Source organism: Henckelia pumila, chromosome 4 (genome assembly GCF_033568475.1).
Source record: "Henckelia pumila isolate YLH828 chromosome 4, ASM3356847v2, whole genome shotgun sequence".
NCBI lineage: Eukaryota > Viridiplantae > Streptophyta > Magnoliopsida > Lamiales > Gesneriaceae > Henckelia > Henckelia pumila.
This window is the reverse complement of record NC_133123.1, coordinates 11615943-11630716: the sequence shown is the minus strand read 5'-3', so window position 1 is coordinate 11630716 and position 14774 is coordinate 11615943. Positions and strand designations below refer to the sequence as shown.

The 14774-nt window shown below is 28.5% G+C and overlaps 1 protein-coding gene across 1 annotated transcript; it reads left to right on the top strand.

The window, feature by feature from the left end:
• The first annotated feature begins 1388 nt into the window (after positions 1-1388).
• On the top strand, positions 1389-5025 carry LOC140865629 (Golgi SNAP receptor complex member 1-2-like). The gene is made up of 6 exons (XM_073270317.1): positions 1389-1688; positions 2825-3021; positions 3579-3668; positions 3751-3822; positions 4483-4612; positions 4697-5025. Exons 1-6 carry the CDS (start codon positions 1568-1570, stop codon positions 4792-4794), a joined length of 708 nt encoding a protein of 235 aa, XP_073126418.1. The 5' UTR covers positions 1389-1567; the 3' UTR covers positions 4795-5025.
• Positions 5026-14774: the final 9749 nt, after the last annotated feature.

Genomic DNA, 14774 nt, shown 5'->3' with positions numbered 1-14774 from the left:
TTCTCCGCATCTGTTCCCTCAATTGTCGCATAATGATCATATTCATGATCGGATGCAATACGTCCTTCCAAACGAAAAAATACGATTATATATGAGTATAAGAGCAAGATTGATAGGAGAAAAATGTAAAAATGAAATGATGATTCCTATCTCATTCCCTACGTTCATGTTTGGTTGACTTTGGAATGAGAACGTTCATTCCCATTAGAATATCTAATCTCATCTTCATGAGAATAGCCATTACATCCATTTTGAATGGGAATGATTATTCTCACTCCTAATTTTTCTCTATTTATAAAATCCTTCCATTCTTTAGTTTATTAAAATACCTAAATTAAATTAATAATCATAAAAATAATAATGCTATGAAATTAAATCATTGTAATTTATAAATATAAAATTATGATAATTTAATAATATTGATGATAATATTAATTACTAAATAAATAAAACAATAAATTAATAATCACGTATATTATAAAAATGTATAATATAATAAAATAATTGTTAAATAATAACTATCATAATATATTATTAAAAGACACTTATTTTAATAAATAATAAAATACTAATAATAATAATTACTAAATTAAGATTAATAGTTATATTAATTTTACTATAAAGATAATTTTATCATGATTAATAGACTATTAATTGTTATAATTTTTTTATTGTTTTTAAATAATAATTATAATAAATATTTTTTAATCTATAATAAATATTTTTGAGTAGCTATTATTGTAAATTTTAGTGAAAAAATTATTTGATAATTAAGAATAATTTTATTCAATTCATGTTTTATTTTTCTGATACCAATCATTTGAGTGAAATAAACTTATCATTGCATTCATATTTTTATTCCATTTTAAAAGTTGAATATATTCCAACTGTATTTCATTTAAGCATAACAATCATGGCCTTAAGTGTCCTTATAGAACACGATCTTTGACGAAGGCCCCGTTTGGTTACAAAAGTCAGGCCGAAAAAACACTTTTTTTAAGTGATTTTCAGTGAACAAGGTGTTTGGTTGACCAAAAAAAGTGTTTAAATAAGTACTTTTTAAGTCAAAATTAGAGTTTTTTTAAAAGCCAAAAATTTTAGCTTTTAAAAGCACTTATTTTAAAAAATCTTTACAAAATCCAAATGGGCTCGAAAACAACCAAACCATTTTAAGTTATTAATACATGATTAGTATTTTTCTACTAAAAATATTTTTTAGATCAAAAAGTGACAATACAAAACTATTTTTAATTCTGTAATTGAGTTCTAAAAAGAATTCGTGGTTATTTATTTTTGGGCTCATTTTCAAAAATTGTATGATAAAACTAAAAGGCCCAGTTTCATGAGCCCATAAAATGAGTACCCCATGGCCTCTGACTATTGACCAAACGTTTCCCCCGAAATGGAGTATGAGCTTCGAGTGTTTAAAAAGCAAGTGCAGCACCGAATCATCGGATCCTGCGATTCCAACTGTAATAACTGACGGATTCGGATCGCAATCAGGACAAGGAGTGAAGTGGAGGAGCTGTTGGAATCCGTATAGATCCGGATTGCTGGGGATCCAATTATGGACGTGTTGCAGGAGTCGGGATGGGAAGAGCTCCGCAAAGAGGCGCGAAAAATTGAAGGCGATCTCGATGTTAAGCTCTCTTCTTATGCGAAGCTCGGCTCTCGATTGACCCAAGGAGGTACTAATTTTTTTCTGCGCCGGCGATTAATTTGGTGTGGTGTTCATTTATTTATTCATCGTTTATACAATTTTACTCTGTATTTCGGTATTTGCCAATGGTGACGGGAAGTTTCGTGTCGTAAAACATGAATTTCCATTTTATGTTTTGGGAAAATGTTTTATATTTTAGGTGGAGAAGTTTTGGTTGCTGGATTGGTTTTCGTGTAAATTTTGGATGTAATTGTGAGTCACTAGTGCTTCAAACAATTTTCATTTGGAAGTTTATTGTGAAATTCACCATGTACTTTGTGATTAATTTGCGAACAGGAGTGTTGTCAATTGAGTAACGTGTATTGGTAATGCTGTAAAAGATGATCTCATGATATGGCTTGTTAATAAACTCAGAAGCATGCAGAACATGGATCAATATCTGAATAACTCTGCGTCTATACTCTAACGCACTTTTTTTGTTTCATACATGTGCTTTTAACTAGTTTGATGGAAGAGATTTATACGAAGTAGAATGTCGTGCTGCAGGCTTTGTGTTAATTGTTGAGTTTTGTTCTTTTCCTGTGTACCCCCGAATTCAGGAAGATTGGGGGAAATTATTCTGAGAAATGGCACTTGCGTATGGATCTTTGCAGTTTATTAGCGGAACTTGTTTTATCAATTAGTGTTTGGTTCCTTGGCTTGTGCCTGATTGAGAAAACGAATGAGCTACTCCGCCTCTGTATTTTCAATGAGTTGCCATGTTTAAACCAGATCATGACGTGCTTTTATATCCATAACATACAGACATTCTAGAAAGCAAGTGACGGTATTGAACATACTTTAGCCTGCTTGGCTGCTCGAGATGAATTGGATCAAAAAAATCAAGTCTTGTAAGGAACATCATGATATTAAATATTAATATTTCCGGACAGGTCTTATAGCTAGTCGTTTCTTTGGCATCCATCACAATTTATTTTATAATAATATTTGTTGCTTTTGTGTTGCGATCATTTTGTGTTAGTTTGTAAAATCTAATTATTGTTATGATTGCAAGATATCTCTCCTGGGGTAGTGTGAAAAAAATTATGACTAGCTAAATCCTTTGCTTTTATTTCATGACTTTCAGTTAGGTGCTCATGTATCTGAGTTTGTGCTGTTTTCCAGGCTATGTCGACCCTGGTTCACCAACTCTTGGTTCTAGCAGGTCTTTGAAGTCTGCGGAAATGGAGATTCAGTCATCACTTGAGAAGCTACAGGATATAAATGATTCCATGAGTCGATGTGCTGCATCTGCTGCGCCTACTGCTTCAGTTACTCAAAAGCTAGCAAGACACAGAGACATACTGCAAGATTTTTCCCAGGTTATTCACTTGATACATGATCTTTTTGCTAATATATAATAACTTGTGCAAATGATGAAAAAGTTTGAAAATTTTGTTTCTTAGTTCAATTATATTGCCTTGTCTACACAACAATGAAAAAACTTGAGAACAGCTCAAGCAAAATGTTTGTTCATTTTGTTCATTATATCATCTATGAAGGTGAAAACTGCACTAGGTTTTGATGTCAATGCTAACTTCTCAGGTTTCGGCCATATTAACTTGCAAGTTGCAATTTTCTTTAAAATATTTATTGTGCTTGCACGTGCACACTTCACAGTATATATAAACCTTTTGTTCTTCTTGTCTTTAATTCACTTTTTATGATGATTTGCTCTGTGTTTTTAGAAACAAATCTAATGATTGAAAAAGTTGGTGTAGGAGTTTCAGTTCCTTTGTGGTTTTTGTTTTTGCATCATGTCGAGGGTTTTTCAAAATGCTTCCTTGTGCTTTTCTTGTATCAGTCTTTGAATTGTTTGCTGTTTCATATTTTTTTAAATCTGTTATCATGGTTAGGTTAACTTCTAATACTAATATAGGAATTTAGGCGCATAAAGGGTAATATTAACTCAACGAGGGAACATACGGAGCTTCTTAGTTTTGCCCGCGATGATATCAGTGACTACAAGGTGAGAGCATCAAATATCTAACTATGAGCAAAAACATAATTTGTTCCTGGTGCTCTTCTTGCTAAATGCTAAATATGTGCAGGCATATGACAGTGATTCTCCAAGAATGCAGTTACTTCGGGAGAGAGCTGCCATAGATGGAAGCATATCTCATGTAAGACTTATTAGCTGCTTGACTAAAGTGTCTTGATAAATATTGCAGAAGAACGTTTCTTCCATCATGTGTGAATTGGTGAGCAACCAAGGTTGATGCTGTAATAATTCAAATTGTACCATTGATATAAGGCTAATACACCAAGTGCCAGCTATGGATTCCAATGTCTTTGCATTGGGAGAACCTGTTAGCTTACCAAACAGTTTCACATTTTCTTTAATCCGGGATTGACAATTTAGGCTTTCTTCATTTAGGAAAGGAAATAGAGCCAGCCAGCATTATAACCTCATGAGCTCGCAGCCCACCACTATAATGACGTGTATTCTTGTGATTTTGTCCAAATTGTTAGTCCTACCTATCAACAGAACCGTGTTTAATCAAATGCTTGTCACATGACGGAATTGGGAATAATAGCATTCAGTTGTAACACTGTTCACACTGTTTTTATGTAGTTCAATATTCTTGTGTAAGTAATTGTGATGCTACACTCTTTATTTTCTTTGTTTGCGGCACTGATTTTGTAAGATCGAAATCACAATCCTTGTTGACCCTCTTTTTTTTGGGTGTTTGCGTGTACTTGCATGGTTTTATGTGAGTTTTACAGCTTCTTGTGGCTATGCATCTTTTATCCCATAAACACTTTCGTTACTCCCCTAACAGATAGATGACGTGATCAACCAAGCTCAAGCTACTAGAGCTTCCTTGGCCTCTCAAAGGGCCTTGTTTGGAGATGTACAAGGAAAACTTAAAACACTAAGTGACAAATTTCCAGTCATTCGGGGTGTACTTGGTAATTATCTACCGACGATAATTTCTGTCGATCTTTTTAAATTTGAAAATACATTTATGAATATGTTATCGGTTATCCTCACAGGTTCGATCAGAAGGAAGCGATCAAGAGACAATCTCATCCTATCTGCAGTCATTGCTGCCTGTACACTTTTTCTCATCATCTATTGGCTTTCTAAGTGACCACACTCTGTTGTCAAAAGTAAGAGGCTTTTCCAAGAAATTTTGCCAAGTTTTTCGATTCCAAACATGCCTTGTTTGACGTTATATTGTCCAAGACTCGTATATGTACACCTACAATCATTTATCAAATACACACAGGGGCTTACGTTTTAATTTGCTCGTTACAGAAGTATCAAATGACGAGCTTCTCTATTGCGCGCATTTGAAATTAATCCAGATGAACGCGTTCAGTTATTGGAATCATTATATATCTTAGCTTTTACATCATCTACTTATCTTGAAAAATAAGTATATATACATTTGCGGGATATTTATTCATATTTCTAAATTTTTTTAGGTTTTCAAGGTCGAGGTATTTAATGCATACGTGAATCACATGTGATTATATATATAAATGGACTAGTCGATCACACTTGGGCCAAATTTGAATATTCAAATCACGAGTGGATTTAATACTGAAATTTGATTCGTCTAAATATCTAATCGCAGTACTGAGATGTAGGGCAAAAAGAGTAAAATCTTTGGTATGATTTCAGTGAGATAAATATTGGTGGGGGATGGGTTGTCTTGGCCGGATGACTTGATTTCTTGATTAATTGCTACGTACAACAATTACAAGGACAAACTCCTGCTGGCATTTTAAATGCATGCTTCGTCAGTTTGACATCTTGCTCTATCATTTTCTTGTATAGCTCCCATCTTTTGCAAAATTTAAAAATCGCCGCACAAGAAATATATATTTATCAGAACATGAGGAGAATATATCATCGTCTTTTATAATTTTTTTCACAAATGATAATGAGAAGTGTTATTTTATCATGAATCGGATCGAATAGAAGATGTATCTCATAAAATTGAGTTTTTGTGTTTCAATATTAATTTCGACTATCTTTCGCAAAAAAAGCAATGGAAAAAATATACGACACATATGTCATGTGTCTCTAATGTACGTATCAGGCGATGCAGGGCAAAGATGAAGCAGATGAGAAACTATATATGTGTGCTCCACCTCTATGACAAGTCAATGCGATGATCGTGAAACGGCAGATTGCCTCATTATTTCTTGCAAATAGAATATGAGAATTTTGATAATATCACAATGTATGACAAGAATTGACTGAGACACAACCTGAGAACAAATAGTGTTTTAATTTCTTGTCCGATGCAGTAAGCTGGTAAATCATTATATATTATTATTATATTATTATACATAAATTTGAAGTAAAAATTAATATGATATATTTTAATTAAATTAGTGGCTGTAGCTAGCTGGTGACAGCCATAATCAGTAGTACTTAAGGCAAGACATAAATTAAGATAGGTGGTGTTTTGTCAAAGCTTTTTGCCACCTCTATATAAAATTAGATTCCTTTTTCATTCTTACAAACATCAAAGCATGGGGGATCATAATCACACATAGTGCCTAGATTTGATACAAATGCAGATTTCTTGTAATATTTTAGAAGGAATCTGCAGTAAACTCTTCACTAGGTGCATGGGAAATAAACCTATTGCACGCATTTATATATATATGTTATTTCATACCATACACCTACGCATATGTGTAGCACACTCTACTATATTCCACACCTTCATTTTCAACCAAAAGCCTGCAGTTGCAATTCCAGCAATTTAATTTCCCTAAAAAAAATATATGATCTTAAGTTGAATTCAACAAACATTTGCTAATACATAAAACTCGGGCTCAAGTTGGAAGTATAAATGTATACGTAGCGCACGTATATCCGACCGGATTCGGTTTGTCTTGCAGTTTTAATATATATCATCTTTCCCCAGCAACAAAATCATGAACATATTTCAAAATTTTATTCTTAAGTAGAATATATGCATGTATATATATATACATACACAGAAAAGTCTAGCTAGTCTGTATAGACAGCCCTACTATTCAGCTTAAGATGCCAAAAAAACATGTTTCAGCGTCCACAGTTCTTTATCTGATTATAACTTTATTGATTTTCACACTCTCCAGTGTGTGTTTCTGTGAGGGATTTCGTGGTGTGGATATCTAAGAAAATATGATTTTCCCTCTACCATTAATATATACAAGACATTAAGTCAAAGTACCAGTGGCAGGCCAAGTATTAAGCTCGAAATCTTGAATAGATTAATACTCCATATCATATTAATGAGACGACTCAAGTTTTTGGGGGAAATTAGCCATGGGAAATTGATTTTTTTTAATCAATTAACTTGTTTATTTTTTTGTTTTGGTTTATTAAATTTTCAAAGTTTGGTTTTGATATATTAATTAATTTTAATTTTCAGCTATTTTTGTTCAATTCCTGACGTGACAGCTTGACATTTCAGCATTTTTCAGTTCCACGTCATCGTTTTTCGGTGTCACATCAGTATTTTCCGATGTCATGTCATCAATTGAACCAAATTAGACGAAAACTAAACATTAGTGTACCAAAACCAAAATTTGAAAAACTAATGAACTAAAATCAAAAGATTAACAAAGTTAATGGACCAAAAAACTATTTTTACATTAATAATCGGTGGGTTAATTTCATAATAACAAGTAATGAATAAAAAATATATAATGTCACGTCCTGAACTTAGATCGGTGCAAACGTAACTGTACAATGATTCTTATAACAGCTATCATGTATTATTTCTTACCTTACGAAAATGATTAATATAAGTTGTGCTATACAGAAATTCATTGCAATTGAGCCCAACTTTCATTTTTTTTTACGTGGGAACTCGCAGCCGTTACCTTTCGGTGCGCACTAGGTAAACACCGAGACTAACGCAATTGTCTGCAAACTATGCTAGTCATATAAACCACAATAGGCAAACCCAAGTTTCATTTTCAACAAATGCACTTCCGACAAATTTATCACGTATTCACGTGTAGCATGAAGCAAACCTGAAAAATATGAAATTCGGTTCATAAGTATTGTGGAATCAGAAATTTTTAAACGTAACATTTCGATCGTTGTCATGCAAGTGGAAACTAAAAGGGTGAAAACATTATAAACTAATTAATTTACTAATCAAAGGAAAACTAATTAATTTACTAATCAAATCCTTTTGACAAGAAAAGTTAACCTTTAATTACTTCGCGTGGCCAAGGAAAAGTCTCACCTAGATGTCGAGGTATGAGTATGACTTGCGTTAGTAACGAAGTCCACTGCATCAATATTCATGTTTAAAGCATATTATATATATAGGACTTTTTCGCTGCTCAACAATATTTCTCCACCTCGTTTTCGACCACTAAAACCCGGTATCGGGTTTTATTTGCTAAAACACGGTACCAAGTTTTAGTGGTCGGGAACGAGTTGGACATCATTGGTTGGGCAACCGAAAATTTCTATATATATATATATTATATATATATTATCTATCTATTACCTATCTAAAAGTGTGAATAAAAGAGTAAAATTTTACAATTGCAAATCTACAACTTTATCCTTTTACTCTACACAAATTTATGTAAAAATAAATACATATAACGATATAAATGTAAAAGTTATATATTGGCTATGACATAAAAGTAATATATTATATTACTTATCTATATCTATACCAATCTATTACCTATCTAAAAGTGTAAATAAAAGAGTAATTGCGAATCTATAACTTTGCCCTTTTACTCTACCCAAATTTATGTAAAAATAAATACATATAACGATATAAATGTAAAAGTTATATATTGGCTAGGACATAAAAATAATATATTATATTACTTATCTATATCTATACCAATTATAAAAGTGTGAACCAAGGTCAAAATTTTTAATTGTGTATTTTTAATTTTGTCCTTGGTTACTACACACTTGATAAATTCTATGACATCAATTATTATGATAAGGTCAAAATTAACAATGTGTGCATATTAGATAAGGTTCCAGTTTCCAAAAAGATTGAAATACAAAAATATTTTAGTTTTTATTTTCTTTAGATAAAGTGAACATAGTTTTTCTACAAAAAATTTAATTAAATTAAATATTTATCTAGTTTTCTAAAAGATTAAAATACCAAAATACTTTAGTTTTTATTTGTTTGTAGGTGGAATGATATATTTTTTGAACAAAAAATCTTATGTATTTTAATTTGCGTAAGGACCTATTGAACTAAATAATTATATCATGAGTTCATAAATATAAAAAAATATCAGATTTTTAAACGTTATTAATATATATATAAATTAAATTACACATCGATGTTGAAATAAATCAATTCATGTGGAGTCAAGTTTTAATCTAAATCTAAAATAATAAATAAAGAACAAACCAACACACAAATATCATATATGTAAAAGTTAAAATTTAAAAAATTAATTATTTTTCATCCTCAAAAAATCTAAAAACTATAACAATTATTTTATGAGATGATGTTACAATTAAAGAAAGAATATTTTTACAAGAGTTGGAGATGAATATCTTCAATTTTTTTAAGCAAAACTGTAGGATTGATATTATTTAAATATTATTAAAGTCTGTAAATATATCTATTTTAATCAATCTACTAAAGGTTAGTTAATAAATAAAAAAAAGTCTAAATAAATTATGGATGACACGTCTCACATTAAATTAAAGGTCCTGTAAAAATTACATTGATGCAAATTTTCAACCAGATGAATAAATAAAGAAAAATATACAACAAAACGGTTGAGATAAAATATAAAATGTTAACATTTTTAATTAAACACATTCAAAATTCAATCAAAAATTTCAGCAATGAGTGCATTGTAAGCAAAAAAAGAGATGATCAATAGATTTTGAAAAACGAAAAATAAAAAAAAAAGAGGATGTCCAACAAATACATTGATCGTTAACGATACTGACATACAAGTAATGAAAGACGATAACATACCAGAATGCAGATGAGAATGATGAAATTATTGTTATTCTTTGCAAGTAAATATTTTTAGTATAAAAAGAGACCGTCTGATAAATAATAACGATAGAAAAATGCAAATAATTGATGAAGATAGTATCACAATAATTGTTATTAGAGATGATGATAGTAATGATTCTTTCATTGATAATAAAAAACACATGATATGAAAAATCGTTAAAGGGAGAAAAATTTCAAATATAAAATAAAAAATATCTGACACAATAATTTAAATTAAAATTTAGAATGTATTATCTATACCAAAATTTTTTTCCGTACATCAATAGTGATCAACATATAACATAGAAAATTACAAAATCATATTTAATATAATTTGATTAACTTATCTCACTTATTAACACATAAAGACTAAATCATGCATACATGAAATAGAAAATAAGACGAATTCATGGTACGAAGCATGTCATAATTTTAAAAGATTAATAAAAAAAATAAAAAACTCGATCGAGCTGTAATAATTACGTAAGTTTTCAATATCAATATTGTGTTAATGTAAAACTACAATAAACGTAACACTTATATCTATAGGCTTACATGAATTATTGATAATGTCTTATTCTAAATTGTTAATGTGGATGTAAAATAATCAAAAAATAATCATGACCGTAAATAATACAAGCATTGAAACTGCAAGTGTTATATGTTCGAAAATGTTGCAAATATTTTTTTTCAAAAATTATATATTATTGCATGAAAATAATTTTTTAACTGAGTGTTAATATTTTTTCATCTCAATTAATTTATTTAACAACGTTTATCGAAAACAAAATATGTTTCCACGTGCATCGCACGTGACTTTTACTAGTATATATATATATATAATTTTTCAGTTGTCCAACCAATGATGCCCAACTCATTCCCGACAACTAAAACCTGGTAGTGGGTTTCAGTGATACGATTTTTTTTTTTTAAAAAAACAACTAAAACCCGGTAGCGGGTTTTAGTGGTCGGGGACGAGTTGGGCAGGAATGATTGGATTTCACGGGATTTGAGTTTATAAAGCAATAAAATTATTTTTAATAATAAATTCATATACTTTACTTATAAATTTTAAGTTTTTTTTAATAATTTTTTATAAAATATCATTTATTCAAAATTTATACTATCAAATTCCAAAATATATTTTAACTTTTTGCCAAACACAAAATGGAATTTCAATTCCATGGATTTTAAAATCCAAATCCAATTCCAAATTCTATTTTTTAGACATTCAAACACACTGTAACTGTTAGCTAGAGCTTTTAATGACCATGTATATTAAATTATCTTTATTTTAATATAATTTGTTTATAGTTTTGGTAAAAGTTTTATCTATTTACTCATTCAAATTACATAGATAAAAAACTTGAATTTACTATACTAAATGAACGATGAGACCATACATATGATGGTTGTCATAAAACACATATTTTAATTATTGTATAACTTTACTATATTATAATACTTCTCTACCTTTTAAAAACTGTTTTTGTATGCAAATGATGACACCATTATAATATTACATTTATACCCTCAAAAATATCTTTGTCTTTTCATGGATAAAATGGACAAAAATAATTCAAACCCACTATCTTCATCTCTCACCATCTTCTCCCACTATCTTTGTTTTTTCAAATCAAACGATTTTACTCACTATCTCTCCCACCATCTTTTCAAATCAAATATTTAAAATAAAATAAATATATAAGATTTATATATGAGTTATTGCACCAAACACCCCTGTAAAATATTGAAAATGCACACTTCTTCCCTGTGAAATTTTAATAGGCATTTTCAACTCTGGCCTTTTATTAAATTAGCGCACTCGCCCCTTCAGATGAGTGATTGTTGTGCACGCGCTCCTCATGCGACTGGGCAAACATTTTGATATTTTTTTTGCACCAAATACCCCTGTGAAATATTAAAAATACATATTTGACCCCTTTAGAGTATTTTTTTTAAATCTATTCAACCCATAATACACAATTTTTATTAAGATCCAATTATAAATATTTAGCAAATATTTTTTTATTAATTTTTATTTTTTATTTTAAATGTATTATCATTAATTAATTATTTTCTAAAAAATATTAATATTTTATCTTTCTATCATTATTTTATTAAACTCACTTCGTATTTCCAACTTCTCCATTAAACATGCATTTATAAACAAATATTTAAATAATTTCAAGTACCAAAATATTGAACTAAACTGATAAGTTCAAACATATTTTTTTTTCGATTTAGGACTATATATTATTGAACCAAAATTTAAATTTTTTGAGAAAATGCATTGCACAATTTGTAATAAATAATAAAAAATAACATAGTTATATCATTCTAAATCGAAAAAATCAATATTCATGAACTTATCATTTTGGTTCAATATTTTGGTACTTTTAGATATTTAAATCCTTATTTATGAATCATATTTAATGGAGAAGTTGAAAACACAAAGTGATTTGATAAAATAATGATAACGAAATAAATTAATAATATTTTTTTAGAAACAAATTATTTTTAAATTATAAATTTAAAATAAAAATAAAAAATTAATAAAATTAAAAATGTTTGAAAAATATTTATAATTTTATTTTAATAAATATTGTGTATTATTATTTAATGCAAATTCTGCAATGCATTTAAAAAAAATTTAGATTTTGTTCAAAAATATATAGTCCTAAATTAAAAAGTAATATGCATGAACTTACTATTTTGGTTTAATATTTTGATACTTTTAGGTATTTAAATCTCGTTTATAAATGCATGTTTAATGGAGAAATTGGAAATACAAAGTGAATTTAATAAAATAATGACAGCAAAATAAAGTAATAATATTTTTTAAAAAATAATTATAATAAATTTAAATTTAAAATAAAAATAAAAATTAATAAACAAAAAGTGTTTGCTAAATATTTTATAATTGAATTTTAATAAAAATTATGTATTACGGGTTGAATAGATTGAAAAATTATACTCTCAGGGGTCAAATATGCATTATTAATATTTTACAGGGGTATTTGGTGCAAAAAAATATCAAAATGTTCGTTCAATCGCATGAGGGGCGCGTGCGCAACAATCACTCATTCGAAGGGGCGAGTGAGCTAATTTTATAAAAGGTTAGAGTTGAAAATGCCTATTAAAATTTTACAGGAGATAAATATACATTTTCTATTTCAAAGCTTGTGCTTGGATGCTAGTTATTATAATGTTTCTTCTTGATACTTAATTGAACCACCTAAAAGAAGGAAAGAAGCCGCTCGAGTTTGAGTCTAGCATCTATAACATCTACTAAATATTTCTTGTGCGTAAATTTTTTAATTTTGGGAATTTATTAGAAATTTGGAATCATTTAAAATAAGTTTTCAGTTTTCTCGCCACTTGAGATATATCTTAATCATATTCAAAAAATAAAAAAAATAAAGAATATGTCTTAATTCAAAGCAGAAGAAATTAAAGTTAAAACTTAAATTAAGTAAAATTAAATAAATATTTGGGAATTGATTTTATTTAACATAGAAAAGTCCTTTTCGTGAAAAACACAATTCTCGTAGATTATTAGTCTTGGATCCATCCTCATTTATGAGGTTTCTAAATCACATGCTGATGCACTCGTTTAATTTATAAACATGACTAATATAGAGTAGATACCGTATATCTTATTATCTTATACAAATAGAATCTCTGTCGGTAAAATCTTATTTAAATTTATAATCATGCCTTAATCGTATCATTTTATTTCTGATTTTTTTTTTATTTTTAGTAAAATAACTTTGTTTTTAATTTTTTAATTCTGTTACTAAAGAGATGTTTTATATCTTTCAATCCTGTTATTAAGAAGTAAATATTTTTGAACTGATATCTTAAATAATTTAATTTCTTTTAAGTTTATATAATTTTTTTGTGTATAGAAATAATGTTTATTTTGATCACTCAGTGTGTCATGTGTGTGTTCAAATACTAGTATCATATTAGAAATAGTAGGAAAACCTACATATAGGGTCCTGTAATTTGAACTTTTTTTTTATTTTGGTTAAGTTAACGGTGAAGTTATATTTTCAATCCTATAACTCCATATATTTTTATTTTTAGTCTTGTTAAAATGAATTTACATTGATAGTCCTATAACTTATATATTGTTTTTTTTTTGGTCCTCTAACTTATATTTGCTTTTATGTATTTTTCATATTAGAAATAATAGGAAAACTACATATAGGGTCCTCTAATTTGGATTTTTTTTTTGGGTTAAGTTAACGGTGAACTTATATTTTCAGTCCTATAACTTCATGTATTTTCATTTTTAGTGCAATTAAAATGAATTTTTATTGATAGTCCTATAACTTATATATTGTTTTTTTTTTTTTTTGGTCCTCTTAACATATATTTGATTTCATTTTCAACATAACCGGCAAACATAATAGACTCATATAAAAAAAGATAAAAATAAAAAAAAAACATACAAATTACATGACTAAAATGAAATTTTACCATAACAGGACTAGAGACGATAAAAAAAAAAATGCAAGTTACGGTATAAAAATACAAATCCATTTTAACAAAACCAAAATTTTTTTCTTAAAAAAACAAAAATAACAACACCGAAAATATATTTCTCCCAGATTAATTTCCCAAGATCGGTATTATGAGTCGTCAAAGATGAATTGAATGATTCCATAATGTCTATTTTGTCATATTATACGTAAGTACACGTCCATAATATGTCTAGTAATGTTATGTATCCGTATTCGTGGTGTGTTTGTATGGTTGGTTTTTATGAATAACAATTGTTGAAATTAAATTAATATTTAGATACAAACAATTTACATTGAAAAATATTTTTTAAATTATTTTGTTTAATTTTTAATATAATTGCGTGTAAAATGTGTTATTTTATATAAAAAGAGAAATTTATATTTTGATCCTTTATTTTTATTTTTGTCTTCTATATTGCCAAATTTCAATTTTTAATCTCGTACCTTTCAATTATGGGCAATTACAACCCTTTCATTGGGAGTGTTGATGCGGTAATGCCCACGCCAACACCATGTTTACCTGCACATCAACGTAAAATTACAAGAAAAAAAGATATCAAATTAAAACTAAAATTT